General features: G+C 57.7%; 3 protein-coding genes across 6 annotated transcripts; 2 read left to right on the plus strand and 1 right to left on the minus strand.

The window, feature by feature from the left end:
- Window positions 1-27: 27 nt before the first annotated feature.
- On the minus strand, window positions 28-2,836 carry NDUFB10 (NADH:ubiquinone oxidoreductase subunit B10). Its single transcript, XM_024123261.2, has 4 exons — window positions 2,543-2,836; window positions 1,050-1,188; window positions 457-596; window positions 28-196 (listed from the first exon to the last, which is right to left on the minus strand). The coding sequence occupies exons 1-4, from the start codon at window positions 2,688-2,690 to the stop codon at window positions 93-95; spliced, it is 531 nt and encodes a 176-aa protein (XP_023979029.1). The 5' UTR covers window positions 2,691-2,836; the 3' UTR covers window positions 28-92.
- Window positions 2,837-5,748: 2,912 nt separating this feature from the next.
- RPL3L (ribosomal protein L3 like) lies at window positions 5,749-12,725 on the plus strand. Of its 3 annotated transcripts, none has more exons than XM_028485198.2 (10): window positions 5,749-5,853; window positions 6,394-6,586; window positions 7,875-8,043; window positions 9,199-9,334; window positions 10,644-10,830; window positions 10,925-11,085; window positions 11,292-11,393; window positions 11,880-11,975; window positions 12,212-12,331; window positions 12,584-12,725. In XM_028485198.2, the coding sequence occupies exons 2-10, from the start codon at window positions 6,547-6,549 to the stop codon at window positions 12,638-12,640; spliced, it is 1,068 nt and encodes a 355-aa protein (XP_028340999.1). In that variant the 5' UTR covers window positions 5,749-5,853; window positions 6,394-6,546; the 3' UTR covers window positions 12,641-12,725. The 3 variants fall into 3 exon arrangements, with proteins under 3 accessions (XP_028340999.1, XP_028340997.1, XP_028340998.1); XM_028485196.2 differs by having other exon boundaries at window positions 5,807-5,900; XM_028485197.1 differs by lacking the exon at window positions 11,292-11,393 and having other exon boundaries at window positions 5,807-5,900.
- Window positions 12,726-13,188: 463 nt separating this feature from the next.
- Window positions 13,189-17,453, plus strand: MSRB1 (methionine sulfoxide reductase B1). Of its 2 annotated transcripts, XM_007100088.3 has the most exons (4): window positions 13,189-13,311; window positions 15,102-15,250; window positions 15,595-15,709; window positions 16,642-17,453. In XM_007100088.3, exons 1-4 carry the CDS (start codon window positions 13,257-13,259, stop codon window positions 16,671-16,673), a joined length of 351 nt encoding a protein of 116 aa, XP_007100150.2. In that variant the 5' UTR covers window positions 13,189-13,256; the 3' UTR covers window positions 16,674-17,453. The 2 variants fall into 2 exon arrangements, with proteins under 2 accessions (XP_007100150.2, XP_054938863.1); XM_055082888.1 differs by lacking the exon at window positions 15,595-15,709.
- The last annotated feature ends 6 nt before the right edge of the window (window positions 17,454-17,459 follow it).

Here is a 17,459-nt window from a genome sequence, read left to right on the forward strand (position 1 = left end):
AGGTTGGGGGCTACAGATGACACCACAGAGATTCCATTACTCTTTATTTTAGCAACAGCGACAGACAGACACGTGAGGTGGCTCGAGCTGCCTCAGGCAGCAGCAGCCTCTTTGGCAGCTTTTCTCTCTGCCAGCATCCTCTGCTTCTGTTTTGCCAGGCACTTCCTGGCAGAATAATGGGCCCCCAGGTCATGATCTGGGAAAGAGATGGGGAGGGGCGTCATGGACCATGATGGGAATTTGTGGTCTTTTCTACATGCAGGGAGGGCTCAGGCAGCTAAGACAAGTTATTGAGCAGACAAGGGATGAGATAAGGTGATTTTCTTTTACAACCGCCAGAGACTGGGCTAATTAGCAAAGTGTTTAGTACCCAGCTGTGTGGAGACTGGGAGGACTGGGAAGTGAGGTGGCAGAAGCAGGAGTAGCTGGGGGCAGGCTGGGGTGGAGCTGACTCACAGCGGTCCTGGTAGGCCTTGGCCACCTGGGTGAACTGCTCCACCTCCTTGGCACAGTTCTGCCTGTAGCTCTCACCTTCCCTCTGCTGACAGGCCTTTAGCCTTTCCTGGATAATGTTGACGATTTCCTGATCAACTTTGCTGAAAAGAAAATGAGAAAGGTGGTGAACAACAGGGGTCCCCAACCCCCAGGGCCGTGGACCGCTACGGTCCCGTGCGAGCCAGCAAAGCTTCATCTGCCACTCCCCGTCGCTTGCATTACTGCCTGAACCTCCCCCCACCACACTGCTTTTTTGCATTACTGCCTGAACCTACCCCCACCACACCGTTTTTCCCCGTGGAAAAACTGTCTTCCATGAAACTAGTCCCTGGTGCCAAAAAGGTTGGGGACCGCTGGTCTAAGGTCTATAAGGATTCCCTGTACTCAGGGAAAGTAAAATGAAGGCAGGGCCTGGGAGCCCTGTGGTCTGGCCCCTCCACCCCTAGATCTGGCTTGGCCACCATCTCAAGGCATTTGGAGGGAATATGCTCATTGCACAGGGCTCTCAGTAGTATTCACTGACTAAGAGCAGAAGCCCAAGGGGGAGGACTTACTAGTCTCTTCTCCATTGCATTTCTGCTTCAAACATGCACAATATGTCCTTTTCCTTGCACTCAGTGATGTCCGGCACGCGGCGGAACTCACGGTGGTAGTAGAAATACCTGTTCTTGGCATGCTGCCGCTCTATAAACTCTGCAGAGAAAACCCCAGGTGCAAAGAGAAAACCCCAGGTCCAAAGGCCTTATTGGTTTGGACAAGCCACAGTTTGAAAGGGCTCTTAGCTTTGTCTTTCTCATAAGCTGTGGAAGAGGCAGGTTTCCCAAATGTTCCCTCCCAGCTTTTACAAAGACTGGTAATTGGACTCCCAAAGAAGAGGTGTGGGCTGGCAGACAGTCCTGGAAAGGACTGGGCTACAAATGGCAATGCCTACGGTTTATGGAGAGTTTCTTGTAAGCCAGGAACTACCCTGTGTTGCATAATACATTAACTCACTTTGTCCCCACGATAACCCTATGGGGGGCAGGTCCTTTTCATTTACAGAGACCCAGGCTCTGAGAGATGGCAGGATTCAGAGCCCGTTCTCTGCAAGCCCACACCCTGCTACAATCCCTCCTGCCGGCCCAGCTCCCCAAAGAGCACAGGGATTCCACTGTGGAGGCAAAGAGGCCCCAACAGGGAGCCACCAGCAGGGATTCCAGTCCCAGTTCTGCTACTGCTGACCTTCCGGCCTCAACTTCCCCATGGGTAAATGAACAAGTTGGACCTAGTGAGATCTCATCCATCCAGACGTATAAAACACTTTCTAAAAAACTGCTATACAAAAGAGGGAGCAGATCCACTACTGTTTTTTCCAGAACTTGGGGCGGGGTGGGGGTGGTTCCTCCCCCCACAAAGAGCCACCAGAGCATGCTATGCACCCCAAATGTTCTGTTGTTGAACGAATGGACTGATTAACTAGGTGCATGGATGAATCGCCTGGCACTAGTGACTAAGGGCATTATGCTCTGCCTGCTGCACCACCAAGATGGCTGAACCACAAACTGGACAACGATGGTTTAAAACGTTCACCTAGTTTGGACCAGAGATGGCATAATTTGGGCAGCTCTCAAGCGTGGGCACACACGGAGGGCAAGTTACAGCACACGTAGGTGGAAGGGGCCTCGGCCATCCATGACCACCCGGGCCATTTTGGAGGCATGCAAAGGGTTGGGAGAACCCCTGTACCTCAACAGCCCTCTGTGAGCACCTGCTGTGCAAAACGCAGGATGCAAAGCGTGCAGGGAGAGCGGGATCTAACAAGCCTCAGGACGCAGATGACTTCGATCAGCAAACAGCCCCTAACATTTGAGCGAGGCCGGAGACCAGGGGTCCGGGGACGGCGGCAGGGGCCATAGAGCAGTGAGGGCTCTTGGTGTGTGTGTGTGGGGGGGGGCGTCCCAAGAGGTGAGGCCTGGGGTGCAGTGGGGGTCCAGGCTGAGTGACGGGTGCGGGGGGCCCGGGAGCTGTGGGGGGGCCCCGGGGCGCAAGGCCCGGCTGGGGCTCGTACCTCTCGCGAGGGTCACTGGCCGGTCCACGAGGAGGTCGAAAGCCTTCGTAAAGTAGGTGATAGGGTTGGTCAGAGAGGTCTGCGGCGAGGGCGCCGGCGTGCGGCGCGGGGGCTCGGGGTACACGTTGTTGTCCCAGCTGTCCGGCATAGCAGCGGCGCGCGGCGGAATCCACTCTCGGACGAGCTCCCGCGGCCTCCGCTTCGGTCCCGCGGCCTAGTTCGCCCGCACAGAGGACACCGGAGGGCGGCCGCGCCTGCGCAGGACGGCCAGCGCCCGCGAGGCACCATGGGACTTGTAGTTCGCCCCTCCTGCCCAAGTGTGGCCTCGGGAGATGCTTCGCAGTGCGAGCGCCCCCGCATGGGACCGCAGCGCCATTGCACGCGCGACGAGCGCCTACTGTGTGCTGGGCGCTGGTATCAGCGGTGAAGGAAACAGATCCCTATTTACATTCTAAGGGGAGACAGACACAGGAGTAAGGAAACCATTCAGTTCGGATGGCGTGTAGGCACGTGCCAAGTGCAGCAGGGAGCAGGATGATGAACACAGCTGGGCTCTTCTGGAGAACTCAGGCCGGTAGAGCAAATAACAAAGTCAACAGATAACACAAGCTGCCAAAGGCTGTACTCTAACAGGAAGCCTTCCTGGATTTTCCATTCCCTACATCCCTCTCTGAGCTCCATTGTGTCTGCCAGGGCCCCTCATGGACTGGCTGATGCCACTGAGCTTGGAGAGGCGGCTGCCTGGAGCAGCACAGGAGGTAAGGTTTGTCCTCTCCCCGCCCCCCCACCCCCCCACCCCATCCCCCACCCCACGACTAGGGAGAAGTGGCTCCTACCCTGGGCACAGGGCACTCTGTTTTGGTTCTGGGGTTCCATCCTGGCCCTGAGCACTGTTGTGCCCTTGAGGCAGCTCCACTGACCAGGGCCCTACTGGCCACCCTCTGTGATCTCCATACCTGGCACACCCCCTGGCTAGCACCAGGGAGGATGGGTGCTGGTCACTTCCTGCCCAGGTGCTGGGGTCAGTCATTAACTCTATGGACGCACAGAATCCGGAATCATAGTAACCTTAAATCTTCAAATCATGAACTCTTAGAAACTGTCACACTCAACTAATCATAACATTGGCCTGCAATGTCAGGCTGAACGAGGGGACCCAATGGAGGTGGGCCGGAGTCATCGCATGACCCACAATAACCAGCACGAGCTCGCCCACCAGAGGAATATGAGAAAGCAGAGTATAGTACTCAGTTAAGGGAAAGCGCCCAGATGATGGCTTTCTGCTGCCACCCAGCAACGGACGGGCTCAGAGATCATGCAGCAGAAGCAGAAAAAGGCAAATAAGGGGCTTCCCTGGTGGCGCAGTGGTTGAGAGTCCACCTGCCGATGCAGGGGACATGGGTTCGTGCCCTGGTCCGGGAAGCTCCCACATGCCGCGGAGCGGCTAGGCCCGTGAGCCATGGCCGCTGAGCCTGCGCAAAGAAAAAGGCAAATGAGAGGGAGGAACCCAAGCAGCTTTGTGGCTCCACGTCCAACCCTCTGGCCCTTGGCCTGTGTGGCTGGAACCCCCACCGTGTGCTCCCAGACCCAGCACCGAGGGTGTTCCCTTTGGCCCTGAGTCTGCAACATGTTGCTCCTGTGCTTCCTTCCTTCAGGGAGCCCCTCTCCCCCGGGGCCATTTCTGGACTGAGGGGTTTACCCCTTCCCAGTGATTTTTTTTCCTGCAGGACTCAGCCCAAAGTATTAAAAGTAGATTTGTCTTTCAAAAACAACGACAAAAACAAAGAATTGTAGATTTTAGTAGCATAGAATTTTAGCACCCAGGGATGCAAAATCCACAGACCTGCAGAGATATCTTAGGCCTGTAAAACTTTGATTCTACAATTACAGAACTTTATAACCATAAAATCTTTGAATTAAAAAATAAGAGATTTCAGGGACTTCCCTCGTGGCGTAGTGGTTAAGAATCCGCCTGCCAATGCAGGGGACACGGATTCGAGCCCTGGTCCGGGAAGATCCCACATGCCGGGGAGCAACTAAGCCCGTGTGCCACAACTACTGATCCTGCGCTCTGGAGCCCACAAGCCACAACTACTGAAGCCCGTGCGCCTAGAGGCCGTGCTCCGCAACAAGAGAAGCCACTGTAATGAGAAGCCTGCGCACTGCGATGAAGAGTAGCTCTTGGGCTTCCCTGGTGGCGCAGTGGTTGAGAATCTGCCTGCCAATGCAGGGGACACAGGTTTGAGCCCTGGTCTGGGAAGATCCCACATGCTGCAGAGCAACTAGGCCTGTGAGCCACGACTACTGAGCCTGCGCGTCTGTAGCTTGTGCTCCGCAACAAGAGAGGCCGCGATAGTGAGAGGCCTGCGCACCGTGATGAAGAGTGGCCCCCACTCGCCGCAACTAGAGAAAGCCCTCGCACAGAAACGGAGACCCAACACAGCCAAAAATAAATAAATAAATTAAAAAAAAAAAAAAAAAAAGAGTAGCTCCTACTCACCACAACTAGAGGAAGCCTGCACGCAGCAACGAAGACCCAACGCAGCCAAAAATAAAATAAATAAATTTATTTTTAAAAAGTATATAAAATAATTTAAGTTCATAAAATTATCTTAAGGGACTTCCCTGGTGGTGCAGTGGTTAAGACTCTGCACTCCCAATGCAGGGGGCCTGGGTTCAATCCCTGGTCAGGGAACTAGATCCCACACGCATGCCGAAACTAAGGAGCCCGCCTGCTGCAACTAAGACCCGGTGCAACCAAATAAATAAATATTAAAAAAAAAAAAGTATCCTAAGTGTTCTTGGCTCACAGCTACTAGAGTCAAGGGACCTTGATTGAATCACAGCTCTAGTGATCCTCTGGGCACAGAGCCAAACTTCCCCATCTTCCTGCCGTTTGTCCAGCTCAGGCTCACAGCCTCAGGACAGCACAGGAATCTGCTCTGCTTCAAGGCCAGCAAACTGGACTCAGACCCCCCTAATGGCAGCTGCCCGAGGGAAGCTCCCCAACCCGAGTTCCTAAACCCCCTACCAGGCCAAGTTGTTCCTGTCTTGGAGGGTCACACAAATCAGAAAACAAAGTGTGTGACCCAGTCCCAGGACCCTTGAGGAAACGAGTGCCAGCCCTAGCTCCAGGTGCACCCCCCCCAGGCTGCCCAGGCTGCCCCCCTTCGCCCTGCTCTGGGCCAGGCCCGCTCCTGACACCAGAGCCCACATCCGCCACAGGAGATGACAGAGCTCCCCTGCCAGGGGCTAAATCTGGGATCTGGCTGCTGTGCGTCCTGGCCCTGCCACTTGACCTCCGACGCCTGGTGAGGTGGCCCCTTCCCTTCCTAACCTGCAGGGACAGGCCTCCATGGTCAGTGGGCTGGAGGGGGGCGGGTTGGGGGGAAGCATGCCAGCTTCCTGGCGAGGGGCAGGTGGGCTTCTGGGATCTATCCCAGCAGAGAAGGTCCTTGGGCCTGTGACAGAGTAGGTGATTAGAGGGAACAGCAGGGGGCCCAAGCTCTGGCTTCCAGGCCTAGGACAGGCAAACAGAGGGACAGATGGCAGCGGCCCCCTGCCTCTGTGGCCTTGGCCGCAGTGTGGACCTGCCTCTTCTGGGCCCAACCAGGCAGGGCCAGGCCACTGAGACAGGAAGCCCATGGGTGAGGGGGGCTGCCGCTGACTCTGTCCTTAAGACACTGCCCTTGGAGAAGTTTCCCTTCTTTCTTGTGGACAGATGCAGGCCCTGAGGGCCACCAGGTCTCAGCCTGGGGTCTCTAGCTCACTTCCGGTCTGGTCTCTGGGACCAGCCAGCTGCACCCAGCAGGGAGACCCCAGCTCTGATCTCCCTTCCCTTCTGTCTCCAGTCCCACCGGAAGTTCTCTGCCCCTCGGCATGGACAACTGGGCTTCCTGCCACACAAGAGGAGCCGCCGGCACCGGGGCAAGGTGAAGACGTGGCCTCGGGACGACCCCAGCCAGCCGGTGCACCTCACGGCCTTCCTGGGCTACAAGGCTGGCATGACACACACTCTGAGGGAGGTGCACCGGCCAGGGCTCAGTGAGTGACCGCTAGGGGACCCTGGGGGGTGGGCCGAGCACCCCTGACCGCCAGAAGATCTGGAGGTCCTTCCAGATGCTAGGAGCCGCAACTGGGCTCCTGGAGGGGAAACAGCCCCACAAGGGGCCAGGCCCCGCCCATGGGCACCTCAGTCAGAACGTTGACTGCTGGCCGTGCCTCAAGAACCGATCTGTCATTGCCCCAGTTTACAGATGAGGAAATAGAGCAGTTATGAAACTTGTAGGAGCTAAGATTCAAGGCTAGGTGCCCCTACACACTTCCGGTTTCGAGATCATCGTAGTGTGGTTATAAGAAATAATACAGAGGGATCCCATGCACCCTTTACCCAGTTTCCCCAATGGAAACATCTCTTAAAACCATGGTAATATGTCATAGCTGGATAATGACATGGATACACCCTACCCATCTTATGCTGGATTCTCCTGAATAAGATGTGTGTTTATTTAGTTCTATGGTTCTGTCACGTGTAAATGACAGGTTCTGTCACATGTAAATGCGTGTACCCACCACCTTGGAACGTTCCATTCCCACAACAGTCCCTCCTGTTGCCCTATTATAGCCACAGCCGCCACCCCCCAACCTTCTGGCAACCACTCATCTGTTCTCCATCTCTCCTAAAGTATATATTTTTTGGCTGCACCACGTGGCTTGCAGGATCTTAGTTCCCCGACCAGGGATTGAACCTGGGCCCTCGGCAGTGAAAGTGCCAGGTCCTAACCTCTGGACTGCCAGGGAATTCCCCTAATATATATTTTAAGCATATACTTCTTTGACTTGAATCAGACTCATTAATAACATCTATAAAATCATGGGTTTAGGACAAGTCTTAGGTTTTGTTCTAGAACTCATCCACATACATTCATAGTGCCCATTTGTACTCCGCTAGAGGATGCCCAACCCTACGCTTTGGGGGATGCTGCTCTGGCTGTGGCTCTCCTGGCCCACTCCTGGGCGGTCTGGTGGGGAAACCGAGGCAGGACCAGGTCAGGCCTTACCTGAGCTGAGTCAGAGCTAGTGTGGACACCTGTGGGGTCTTGCCCAGCAGTGGCTCCATACGCAGGGCAGAGCAGGGAGAGAAGGGCCGGGAGTGGGGAGGCTCAGGGCTGGAGGTCAGGGGCCTGCTCACAGGGGCCTCTGTCTGCAACAGCCCTGGGGCTCTGGCTCTGGGTCCTCCAGCGGGCAGGTGGGGCTGTGGTTGGCACTTCCACCCCTTTCCCCTCAGACTCGGAGGCCCCCCTCCACGCCTCTGTCTCTGGGTTTCATTCAGAAATTTCCAAGCGGGAGGAGGTGGAGGCAGTGACGATTGTGGAGACGCCGCCTCTGGTGGTGGTGGGCGTGGTGGGCTACGTGGCCACCCCACGAGGCCTGCGGAGCTTCAAGACCATCTTTGCGGAACATCTCAGCGACGAGTGCCGCCGCCGCTTCTACAAGGACTGGTGAGGGCCCCGTGGGGATGCTGGGCGGTTGGGCAGCAGGAGGAGTGTCAGCAGCGTGTGGAAGGCAGGAAAGCATGTGTGTGTGTGTGTATGCGTGTGAGTGTGTGATGCCTTCCCTCCAATAAAAGACAAGGACTAGAGGGCTGCAGAGGAAATTAGATAGAGGAAAAAGGAAAGCAAACATTCTCATCCTCAGGGTGAACTAAGGAACTAATTTGATGGAATGTCAGAGTTGGTTCTGAGCTTCCTAGCAGCCAGGGTGAAAAGGGAAATAGCCAACTGACAAGCTCTTTTCATCAGAAAGAAAGGCATCCTTAGGCCTCAAATCTTCCCTGGCTTTAAGTCCAGAAAGGGAAGGCGCCCCTGCCTGAGGAACCTCACAGACACCCCCTTCCATATGGAGGCAGAGGCACGTGTAGCCTCCATGGGAGGCAAGGATCTTGGGCCCCAGTGTCAGAGCAGGCTGTGTGACCACAGGCAAGCAGACTGACCTTTTAGAACCTCACCTCACCCCCCCACCACACACACACACTCCCCACAGACACCATCAAATGGGAACAGGAGAGGTCCCCGCATCCTGGGGCAGCCCTGAGGATGAGCTGAGCAGAGTGTGTCAAGTGCTCAGCACAGGGAAAGAGCTCAGCGAATGCCAGCTGGCCTTGTTTTTGCTGCTGCAATTGTGATCAACTTGCCCCTCATCTGACATCTGTGAACCTCGGTTTCTTCATCTGTAGGATGGGGATAATGATGTCCACCTTCCAGCATCCTGGCAAGGGTTAGGAATGATGGGGTGTGGGGCCTGGCCAGTCCTGACTGTTCACTTTAGAAGTGGGTTCAGCAGCCATGGCAAAGTGGGCATGTGGCCGTGGCTGGCTGGCATGCCCCTTCCCTGGGCTCCTGCACATCTGCTCACTCTCAGCCCCAGGAGGCAGGGAGGGTACCCACTTTACGAAGGAGAAAACTGAGGCCTAGAGAGGGAAAGACAGTCTGTGCTTAAGGAGGGCGCCCCGAACCAGCCCAGAGACCCCAGGGGCCCAGCAATGCCTCCCCTGGGAAGGGGAGGAAGGAGGAGGGGGACATCTAAGCCCATGCTTGGTAGGCTGCAGTGGAGGCTGCCGTGCTGGCCGTGCTGAGCACCCTCTGTGCACGGCTCAGGCACAAGAGCAAGAAAAAAGCCTTCACCAAGGCCTGCAGGAGGTGGCGTGACGCCGATGGCAAGAAGCAGCTGCAGAGGGACTTTGTTGCCATGAAAAAGTACTGCAAGGTCATCCGGGTCATCGTCCACACCCAGGTCAGCCCCTACCCTCTGGTCCACACTGGTCAGCCAGTCCACCCACTGGGCCCACCCTCCCTCAGCCTGGCTTCCAGGAGCCCTGGCAAATGTCAGCCTAAAAATACTGCGAGCTCCGGGCATAGGCCCAAAGTGTCGACTGACCAGCCAGCCGCCGGCAGCCCCGGGGATGGGGTGTTGGGCATCTGTGCACTCTGAGGGCTGCGGGGTACTGGCCACACCCAGCAGTCAACCAAGGCCCTGAAATGCCCCAAAGGTCCAGGATCGCCTGCCCAGTGTTGGGTGTGGGGGGCTGGCTGCCTCTGTTTGGGGTCTGGCACATGTGGGTGTGAATCAACATTCATAAGTGGGGTCTGGCTTCGTGTGGGCTAACAGGTTACCTATACCCTCTGGCTTTTTCTGGAACGTTCAGGGAAGCCTTCCCAGGCCTGGAGCAGTGACCTTCCCCACCTGCCTGAGTTACTCTCACACTTGCAGCTCCTGGTTATGTGTGTCATTGGTTAACATCCATCTTCCTCCACAGACTTGCCCCCTGCCCACGGGGGCAGGGGTCACAGCTTCCTGCTCACTGCTGTACCACACGCCCCAGGAGGCTTATATGCAACAGGTCCTCCATCAGTACTGGTTGAGCCCTATGCTGTGACCTAACCGCGTCCCTGCTTCCACCTCACACAGCAGCAGCCAGAGATGTTTAAAAATGTGCATCAGATCATGTCACACCCTGCACTTGGAATAAAGCCCGAGCTACTCCCTCTGAGAACTGCCTAGCCAGGCCCCTGCTCACCTATCACCATCCTGAACCCTCCTCCCTGTTCACCACAGTCCAGACACACTGGTCTCGTTTCTGTCCCACCAACCACCGCCCCCCCATCTTCCCTGCCACAAGGCCTTTGCATATGCGGTTCCCTCTGCCCCCAAAGCTCTCAGATCTTCACCTAGTGGTTCCTTCTTGCCATTGATGTCACCTCCTCAGAGAGGCCCTCCTTCACCACCCTCATGTGCAATAACTGTCCCCTCCACCCTCAATATTTCATCACAACACTTAGGCCTATCCAAGAGTTTACTTGGTTTCTGCTGCCCAACTAGATGGTGGCTCCATGGGGGCCAGGACGCTGTCTGCCTCATTCCATGCTGCATCCCCAGTGCCTCGCACAGAACGTGGCCTATAGGCACACCAGAGCATGGGATCATCTGTTGAATGAATGCGTGCGTGAAAGTCTGCCAGGGGTCACCAGCTGGCCATGTCGTGTCTACAAATGGGGGTGTGTGTGACTTTCTGGGAACTGACTGGCCGTGCCATGTCTTACAGATGAAGCTGCTGCCCTTCCGGCAGAAGAAGGCCCACATCATGGAGATCCAGCTGAATGGCGGCACGGTGGCTGAGAAGGTGGCCTGGGCCCAGGCCCGGCTGGAGAAGCAGGTGCCAGTGCACAGCGTGTTCAGCCAGAGTGAGGTCATTGATGTCATTGCCGTCACCAAGGGCAGGGGCGTCAAAGGTAGGGCCGGGTGGGGATGGTGGCTCCAGGAAGGCTGCCTGGAGGAGGTGGGGGCCAAACTGGCCTCTAAGCCACCCGCCTCTACCACCTGCAGGGGTCACGAGCCGCTGGCATACCAAGAAGCTGCCGAGGAAGACCCATAAGGGGCTGCGCAAGGTGGCCTGCATTGGTGCCTGGCACCCTGCCCGCGTGGGCTGCTCCATCGCCCGGGCTGGGCAGAAGGGCTACCATCACCGCACAGAGCTCAACAAGAAGGTGTGTCCGCAGGCCTGGTTTGAGGGGGGATGCCCGTGACCACACCCCAGTGAGTGGGGTGCATGACCCAAATGCTGCCTGGCCCCCTAAGGCTCTGAAAGGCCCCCACCAGTGCCTGGGTCTAAGCCCACATTCTGATGGGTGTGGGCATTTTGCCAGCCCCAGAGGCTACCTGCTGTCCCCAATGTGCCCTGTGCTCCTGGCAGATCTATCGCATCGGCCGGGGGCTGCACATGGAGGACGGGAAGGTGGTTAAGAACAACGCATCCACCAGCTACGATGTGACAGACAAATCCATCACACCACTGGTGAGGGTGGGCCGCCCATTTGGCTGAGGGGCCTGGTGTGCATGTGTGGGGCAGGCCTGTGGGGTGCTGCCCTCCCCCAAAAGCTCAGGCACCAGGGTGGACCGCCTGGGTGGACCAAACCCCTGCTGTTCCTGCACCCTCAGAGCCACCACTGCAGACAGCTCATCCTCCAGCTGCTGTCACAGGGTGCGGAGTGCAGCAGCTCCGACTGTGGCCTTGGAGTCAGGCTGCCTAGGCTCAAACCCCAGCTGCAGTGTGTAGCAGCTGCGGGACCTGGAGCAAGTGACTTCACCCCTCTGAGCCTGTTTCCCCCCTCTGTAAAATGCAGATTTTTAAACAAGATAATCACGGGAAGGACTTAGGGTGTGGCTCAGATGCTGCCCTGATTAGTGATCGATAATGTCACCCTAGGCCAGGGGAGTTCTCCTAGGGCCCCCAGCTGCCTCCTAACCCAGCAGCCCCTTTCCTGGACTCACCTTCCCACAGGGTGGCTTCCCCCACTATGGGGAAGTCAACAATGACTTCGTCATGCTGAAAGGTTGCATTGCGGGCACCAAGAAGAGGGTCATCACACTGAGGAAGGTCAGTGCCGGGTGGTGAGCTGGGGAGTGGGAGCCCCATGGGCCTTGGGGGAGTTGGGGGGCTGGCCTACCCTGTCCTCCAGCCGGCTTCAGGAGGGGTGGGGATGGGGAAAGCAAAGAGGGAGATGTTCTAACAGAATCTGGGTGAGCGAGACCTTCCTGTGTGGACTGGGGGTAATGGGAGGGGCTGAGTAGGGACCTCCCACGGTGACAGCTCCCCTCTCCCACCGGCCGCAGTCCCTCCTGGTGCACCATAACCGCAGGGCCCTGGAGAACATCGAGCTCAAGTTCATTGACACCACCTCCAAGTTTGGCCATGGCCGCTTCCAGACAGCCCAAGAGAAGAGGGTCTTCATGGTGAGCCCACCAGCCTTGCTCTCTGGGTCTCCGACACCAGAGCGGGGGAAGCTGAGAAGATGGGGGTGGCACGCATGTCCCTGCACTCATCCACAGGAGGGGGCTTTTAGGCGTCCAGTCCTGGGCACTGATTCTTGCCAGAAAGGAAGCAGGGGAGGAACCAGTGGGAGAGGGCGCAGGGCCGACTCCGCGTAACCCAGGCGGCTGGTTAGACCCCTGTGACTAACGCTCCTCCTGTCCCTCGCCCACCAGGGTCCCCAGAAGAAGCATCTTGAGAAGGAAAAGCCGGAAATCTCGGGAGACTTGTAGGCAGGATGGGATGGAGGGAGCCTGAAAGAAGCGCGGCGCAACCCCCGCCTGTCCCCTTGTCTAATAAAAGCCAGAGACAACTCTTCCCGCGGTGTTTCAGAGTTGCGGGGCACGGAAAGGCTGGTCAACGGCCGGCAGCCCGGGGCTTAGCGCCGGGAAACGACGAGAGCGTACGCGGATAAGCGTGCACCGCGGCTGCCACCCCCAAGCCCAGCGCAGCTCAGCGGCTCGCCCTGCCGCTAGGGTCAGGGCGGCAGGGGCGGGGCCGCGGGGGCCGCTCGGGAGTGGTGGGCGGGGCCTGCTGGAACACGGAGGGGGCAGGTCCTCGGGAGGGGGCGGGGCCTCCTGGAGGCGGAAGCCGGAACCCTAGTCCCGGGGTGGGATTGGTCCGTGGAAAGGGCGGGTCAACGGGAGGCGGGCCCCGCAGGTTGTCTCGCACCTCTGGGCGTGATTGGTCCCCTGGGGGGGCGGGGCCTCGGGCGCCGGGGCAGGTCCGGGATCCGAGTGGGATTGGTTCTCGGGAGGCGGGGCGGGAGGCGGGCACAAGCACCAGGTCGTAGGTCTGTGGCCTCGGGTCTGGCGGAGGCGGCGATTGTTCAGCGGTCCGGCCGGCGCCATGTCGTTCTGCAGCTTCTTCGGGGGCGAGGTTTTCCAGAACCACTTTGAGCCGGGTACGACCTGTGACCTCCTGAGGACAGCAGGGGCGGGGACGCATATTAGAGGGGGCGTCGCAGCCCTCCGGGTGGCGATGGAGCCCCGGAGTCCCGGGAACGGGGGCCGAGTGTGACCGCGCGGGGAGGAACGCATGTGGGTAAAGGGGATACAGAGGAGGGAGGAGTTGGGGGTTCCGGAGAGTAGGGGTACTTGTGGGGAGAGGGACATTGGAGAGAGGGTGTCGCTGTCCTCGAGGACAGACGTTGAGTGTGAGCGTGGCCTTTTCCTAGGAAATCTGCGGGGTCAAGGTATGGGGGTGGTGACGCCGTTGCGGGTATCCGGGTCAGGATCGGAACTTTAAGGGGAGGCGGTAGAAGGTCTTGTCCGGGGGCAGCTCCTGTGACTGGCCTGCCTCTCCTTAGGGCATCCCTCTGATATTACCCCAGCCCTTTCTTCTCCCCGGTTCCCCAGACTTGCGGGGTAAGCTGGAAAGCACGTCTTGTTGGGATCCAAATGTGACCGCCTGGGTGCCTCCCCCACCTGCCCAGGGCCCCAGGTTTGGGTAACCAGGAGTGCTGCCAGGCTGCCAATGGCCAGTGAAGTTTGACTGGACAGCCTGGGTCAGGTAGAAGGGGTGGAATGTAGGGGGTGAGTGGTTGGTTTGGGGGCATGGCCGGCGTCAGCCCTGGCTCCAGGCTTTGAGAGGCCTAGATGAATCCCCTTCTGGGCTATGCTGCCTGGTCATGGACTAATTTGGTAAAAATATGCCCACAGGCAAGACTAGGGCAGCGACCTACCCCTGGGTGGGATTTGTTGGGTGTCAGCCCTCGAGGGGGCTGGGATGTGACACCCTGCTTCTCTGTGAGCCAACTGTGACCCTCTGTGACCCTCTGGACAAAGTCCTCCCTTCAGACTCTCTGGCTGTGGGACTCCGGGTTGTCCTCAGGCTACTCTGCCAAGCTGGAAACTCCACTCCCACAGCAACTCCTGTTTCCTCTTTTCTTCCTCAAGTTACTGGTAAAGGCTGAGTAGGTCACAGACTCCAGGGCAGGCTGTCTCCAGGCCAGGCAGGGGGCGAAGCGACTCAGTACCCCTCGAGGGACCCCCAAGCAGTTTCCTGTTCTGCGAGTCAGTTTTGCAACCTTTCTTTTTCCCCCCCTCAGGGTGATCTTTTGGAGGTAGGTTAAAACTCATCCTTCTCCCTGGTGCTCTGTCTTCCTGGGCCCTCTGTCTGACTGGAGGTCTTTTGCTGGGATCAGTCTTTTCCTGCTTGGAGAGCAGGCTGGTGTCTGGGCATCCACCTTATGGCTTCTTTGGGCAGAGGGAGGTCCACGTGGGAAGGGAGGGGGGCTAGTGGTGGTGCTGGCCATGCCACAGCCCCCACCGTGTGGGGCCTGCTTGTGTGTGAGGGGCAGAGCTGTGTCCTCATCAGACTGCCTGGGTTCCTTCCTTGCTGCACACCCTGTAGCTGAGCGTTTTGTATCCCTGAGCCTCAGCTTCCTCATCTGTAAAATGGGAACGTCTGCATTACAGGGCTGTTAAGAAGAGTGAAAGAAATAAGTGTGAAAAGTGGCTCTCCTTGTCTCTGGCACAGGCTCAGAACCTGTGAGCTAAATGTGAGCTCCATGCTGTGTCTCCCCCACAGAGCCGATACCCAGGCTTATGTGGTGGGTGAGTGAGTGGGGAGGATGTGCAGCCCACCCTGTAACCGGAGTGCTGCTGTCCTCTCCTGGGTTCAAGGATTTGGTTGCTCACCCCCGAGGCGCTGGAGCCAGCATCTCTGCTCTTGCCTCCTCTTCTGCCCCAGGCATCTACGTGTGTGCCCAATGTGGCTATGAGCTGTTTTCCAGCTGCTCAAAGTATGCACACTCATCCCCATGGCCGGCCTTCACCGAGACCATCCATGCTGACAGTGTGGCCAAGCGTCCAGAGCACAATCAGCCTGGAGCCTTAAAGGTGGGTGGTAGCAAATGGGGGGCGGTGAGGAGGTGTCAGCCAGGGGGGTCCTGAGAGCCCCCCCCCTTCCTGCTGTTCCCCCTACAGCTGTAGGGGCCTAGGGTCTGTCTATTCCAGGCCTCTGGCTTCAGCCAGGGGAGCTGACACCCCAAACTATTGGGAGAGCCTGGGGTCCTGGTGGGAACAGGGAAACAAGATGGTTTTCCGGGGCTGGTTCTGGGCCAAGGCCAACCTCCCATGCCAGCAGTTACCTTGGGAAATAGGCATGGGGAGGACCCCATGTGCTGGTGGTAGCAGGGGCCATGGCTGCAGCTGTTTTCATGGCTGTCTTGTGTTCTTCCCAGGTGTCCTGTGGCAGGTGTGGCAATGGGCTGGGCCATGAGTTCCTGAACGATGGCCCCAAGCGTGGACAGTCCCGCTTCTGAATATTCAGCAGCTCACTGAAGTTCATCCCTAAAGGTGAGCTTGCCTGCCGGCAGCTGGGCACAGGCCTGTGTACAGGCCTTTAGAGGCCCAGGGCACACTGTTCTCATGCACTTACAGTGACAAAGCATGGGGGCACCAAAGCGTGCTGCCCAGGGCCACTGGAAGGTGGCTGCGGGACAGGGACAAAGGGCAGATGTCCTGCCTCCTGCATCTGGTTGATCGCGTGCAGGGCGGTGCGAAGGCTGAGTTCTGGGGCTGTGCAGCTGCAGGCTTGCTCGTCAGCCTCTCTGAGCCTCCTCATCTTCTGTGTAATGGGCGTGATGGCAGAGCCTCCTTCACAGGCCCGTTAAGACTGACTGCATGAAAGTGCACTGGGGTCTGGAGTGTAGTAGGGTCTCAGTAAATATGTGCTCCTGTTGGCAATATTCTTATCACTGGTAGATTGTTTGGGAGCTGTTTTTCATTTGTGTGTGTTTTATCTGAGCTCAGCCTCCTCTCTGGCCCATTGCTCTCTGTCTGTATCCCCAGCCGCCCTCTGGACTCCTCCGCACTCTTTGTAGCTCAAATCCCTCTCCTCATTTGCTGCCCACAAGACTGTGGCCAGTCCCTAGTCTCAGTTTTATCCTCTGTAAAATGGGGTTGCTAACAGCACCTGCTCGCTGCTCTCACTGTGGGGTTAAGTGAGGCTGTCTGTGAGGGCCGGTGCGTGATAAAGGTTTGATAATACTTTTGTCCTTTTGTAGCTATTTGTCCTCCGGTATGTGTGGAGGAAAGACAGACCCTGGGTTCTCTTGCAGATCTCAGGGAAAGAACTGGTCACAGAGACACCCCCAGGCTGCGGGTCTGGGTCCTCCCAGCTCTCTTGGTCTGCAGGCTGCAGCGGGAGTGGGATGGGCCAGGGAACGGTGTCTGAAACCTAAGTTAGCAGTGACTTGTTTTTCTCTCCCCTCCCTCATTTCTTTCAGGCAAAGAAACTTCTGCCTCCCAGGGACAGTAAGTGGGCAGCCCACACCCATCCCAGATGGACACTGCTTTGTGGCCACACTCTGGACATCCCACCTTAGAAGTGGAACCCCAGACATTTGGACAGGGGAGCGGGGGGAGAGGGGTAGCTGAAACATCAGGAAGGTTCCCAAGGCCTTGCCTCTGAACAGGCTAGGAGAAGGGAAGATGCTGGGAAAAGGAGAATGCTACACTTGGCTGCCAGAGGGGGCCTGGAGGCCCCACTGTTGGCTCTCACAGGAGTCTCAGGGAGGGGGCTCTAGGCCTGGCTCGTCTTAGAGTGATGGTGCAGCCCCCACCTTCTCTCCTCAGCCCGCTGCCCCCTCCCTGCCTGTCTGGACTCACCCCCGTGAGGCCCAGTTCTGAGATGGGCTCTGGCCCTCGCCGAAGCTCTTGCCCATCTCCAGCAGGCTGTGCTAGGAGAGAGAACGCAAACAGGGGCTGCCCCAGTTGGCTGCTCCAGCCCCGGTCACTCTATGATTCTCTCTGACTAAACCCTTCCAGGCAGCCAGAGTGGTGATGATCTGTGACCCGCTGGGGGAGCAGGCAGAGGGGACAGATCTCTGGCCTCTCGGTTACGAAAGGAGAAATCCCGAACCCTGTTGCACCATCTGTGTGGATGCTGCTTGCCCCACTCAGGCTTAGGAAAGCAGCTATTGCTCTATCACCTTGACTGTGCAAAGCTGGGGACCCCGGAGCTCACAGCCTACAGTTCACCGCTTCCGGGGACACAGTGACTGTGCCTCCTGCACATGCTCTGAGGGTCCTACCATGAGGGAGG

The sequence above is a fragment of the Physeter macrocephalus genome, unplaced genomic scaffold, assembly GCF_002837175.3.
Source record: "Physeter macrocephalus isolate SW-GA unplaced genomic scaffold, ASM283717v5 random_321, whole genome shotgun sequence".
Taxonomy (NCBI): domain Eukaryota; kingdom Metazoa; phylum Chordata; class Mammalia; order Artiodactyla; family Physeteridae; genus Physeter; species Physeter macrocephalus.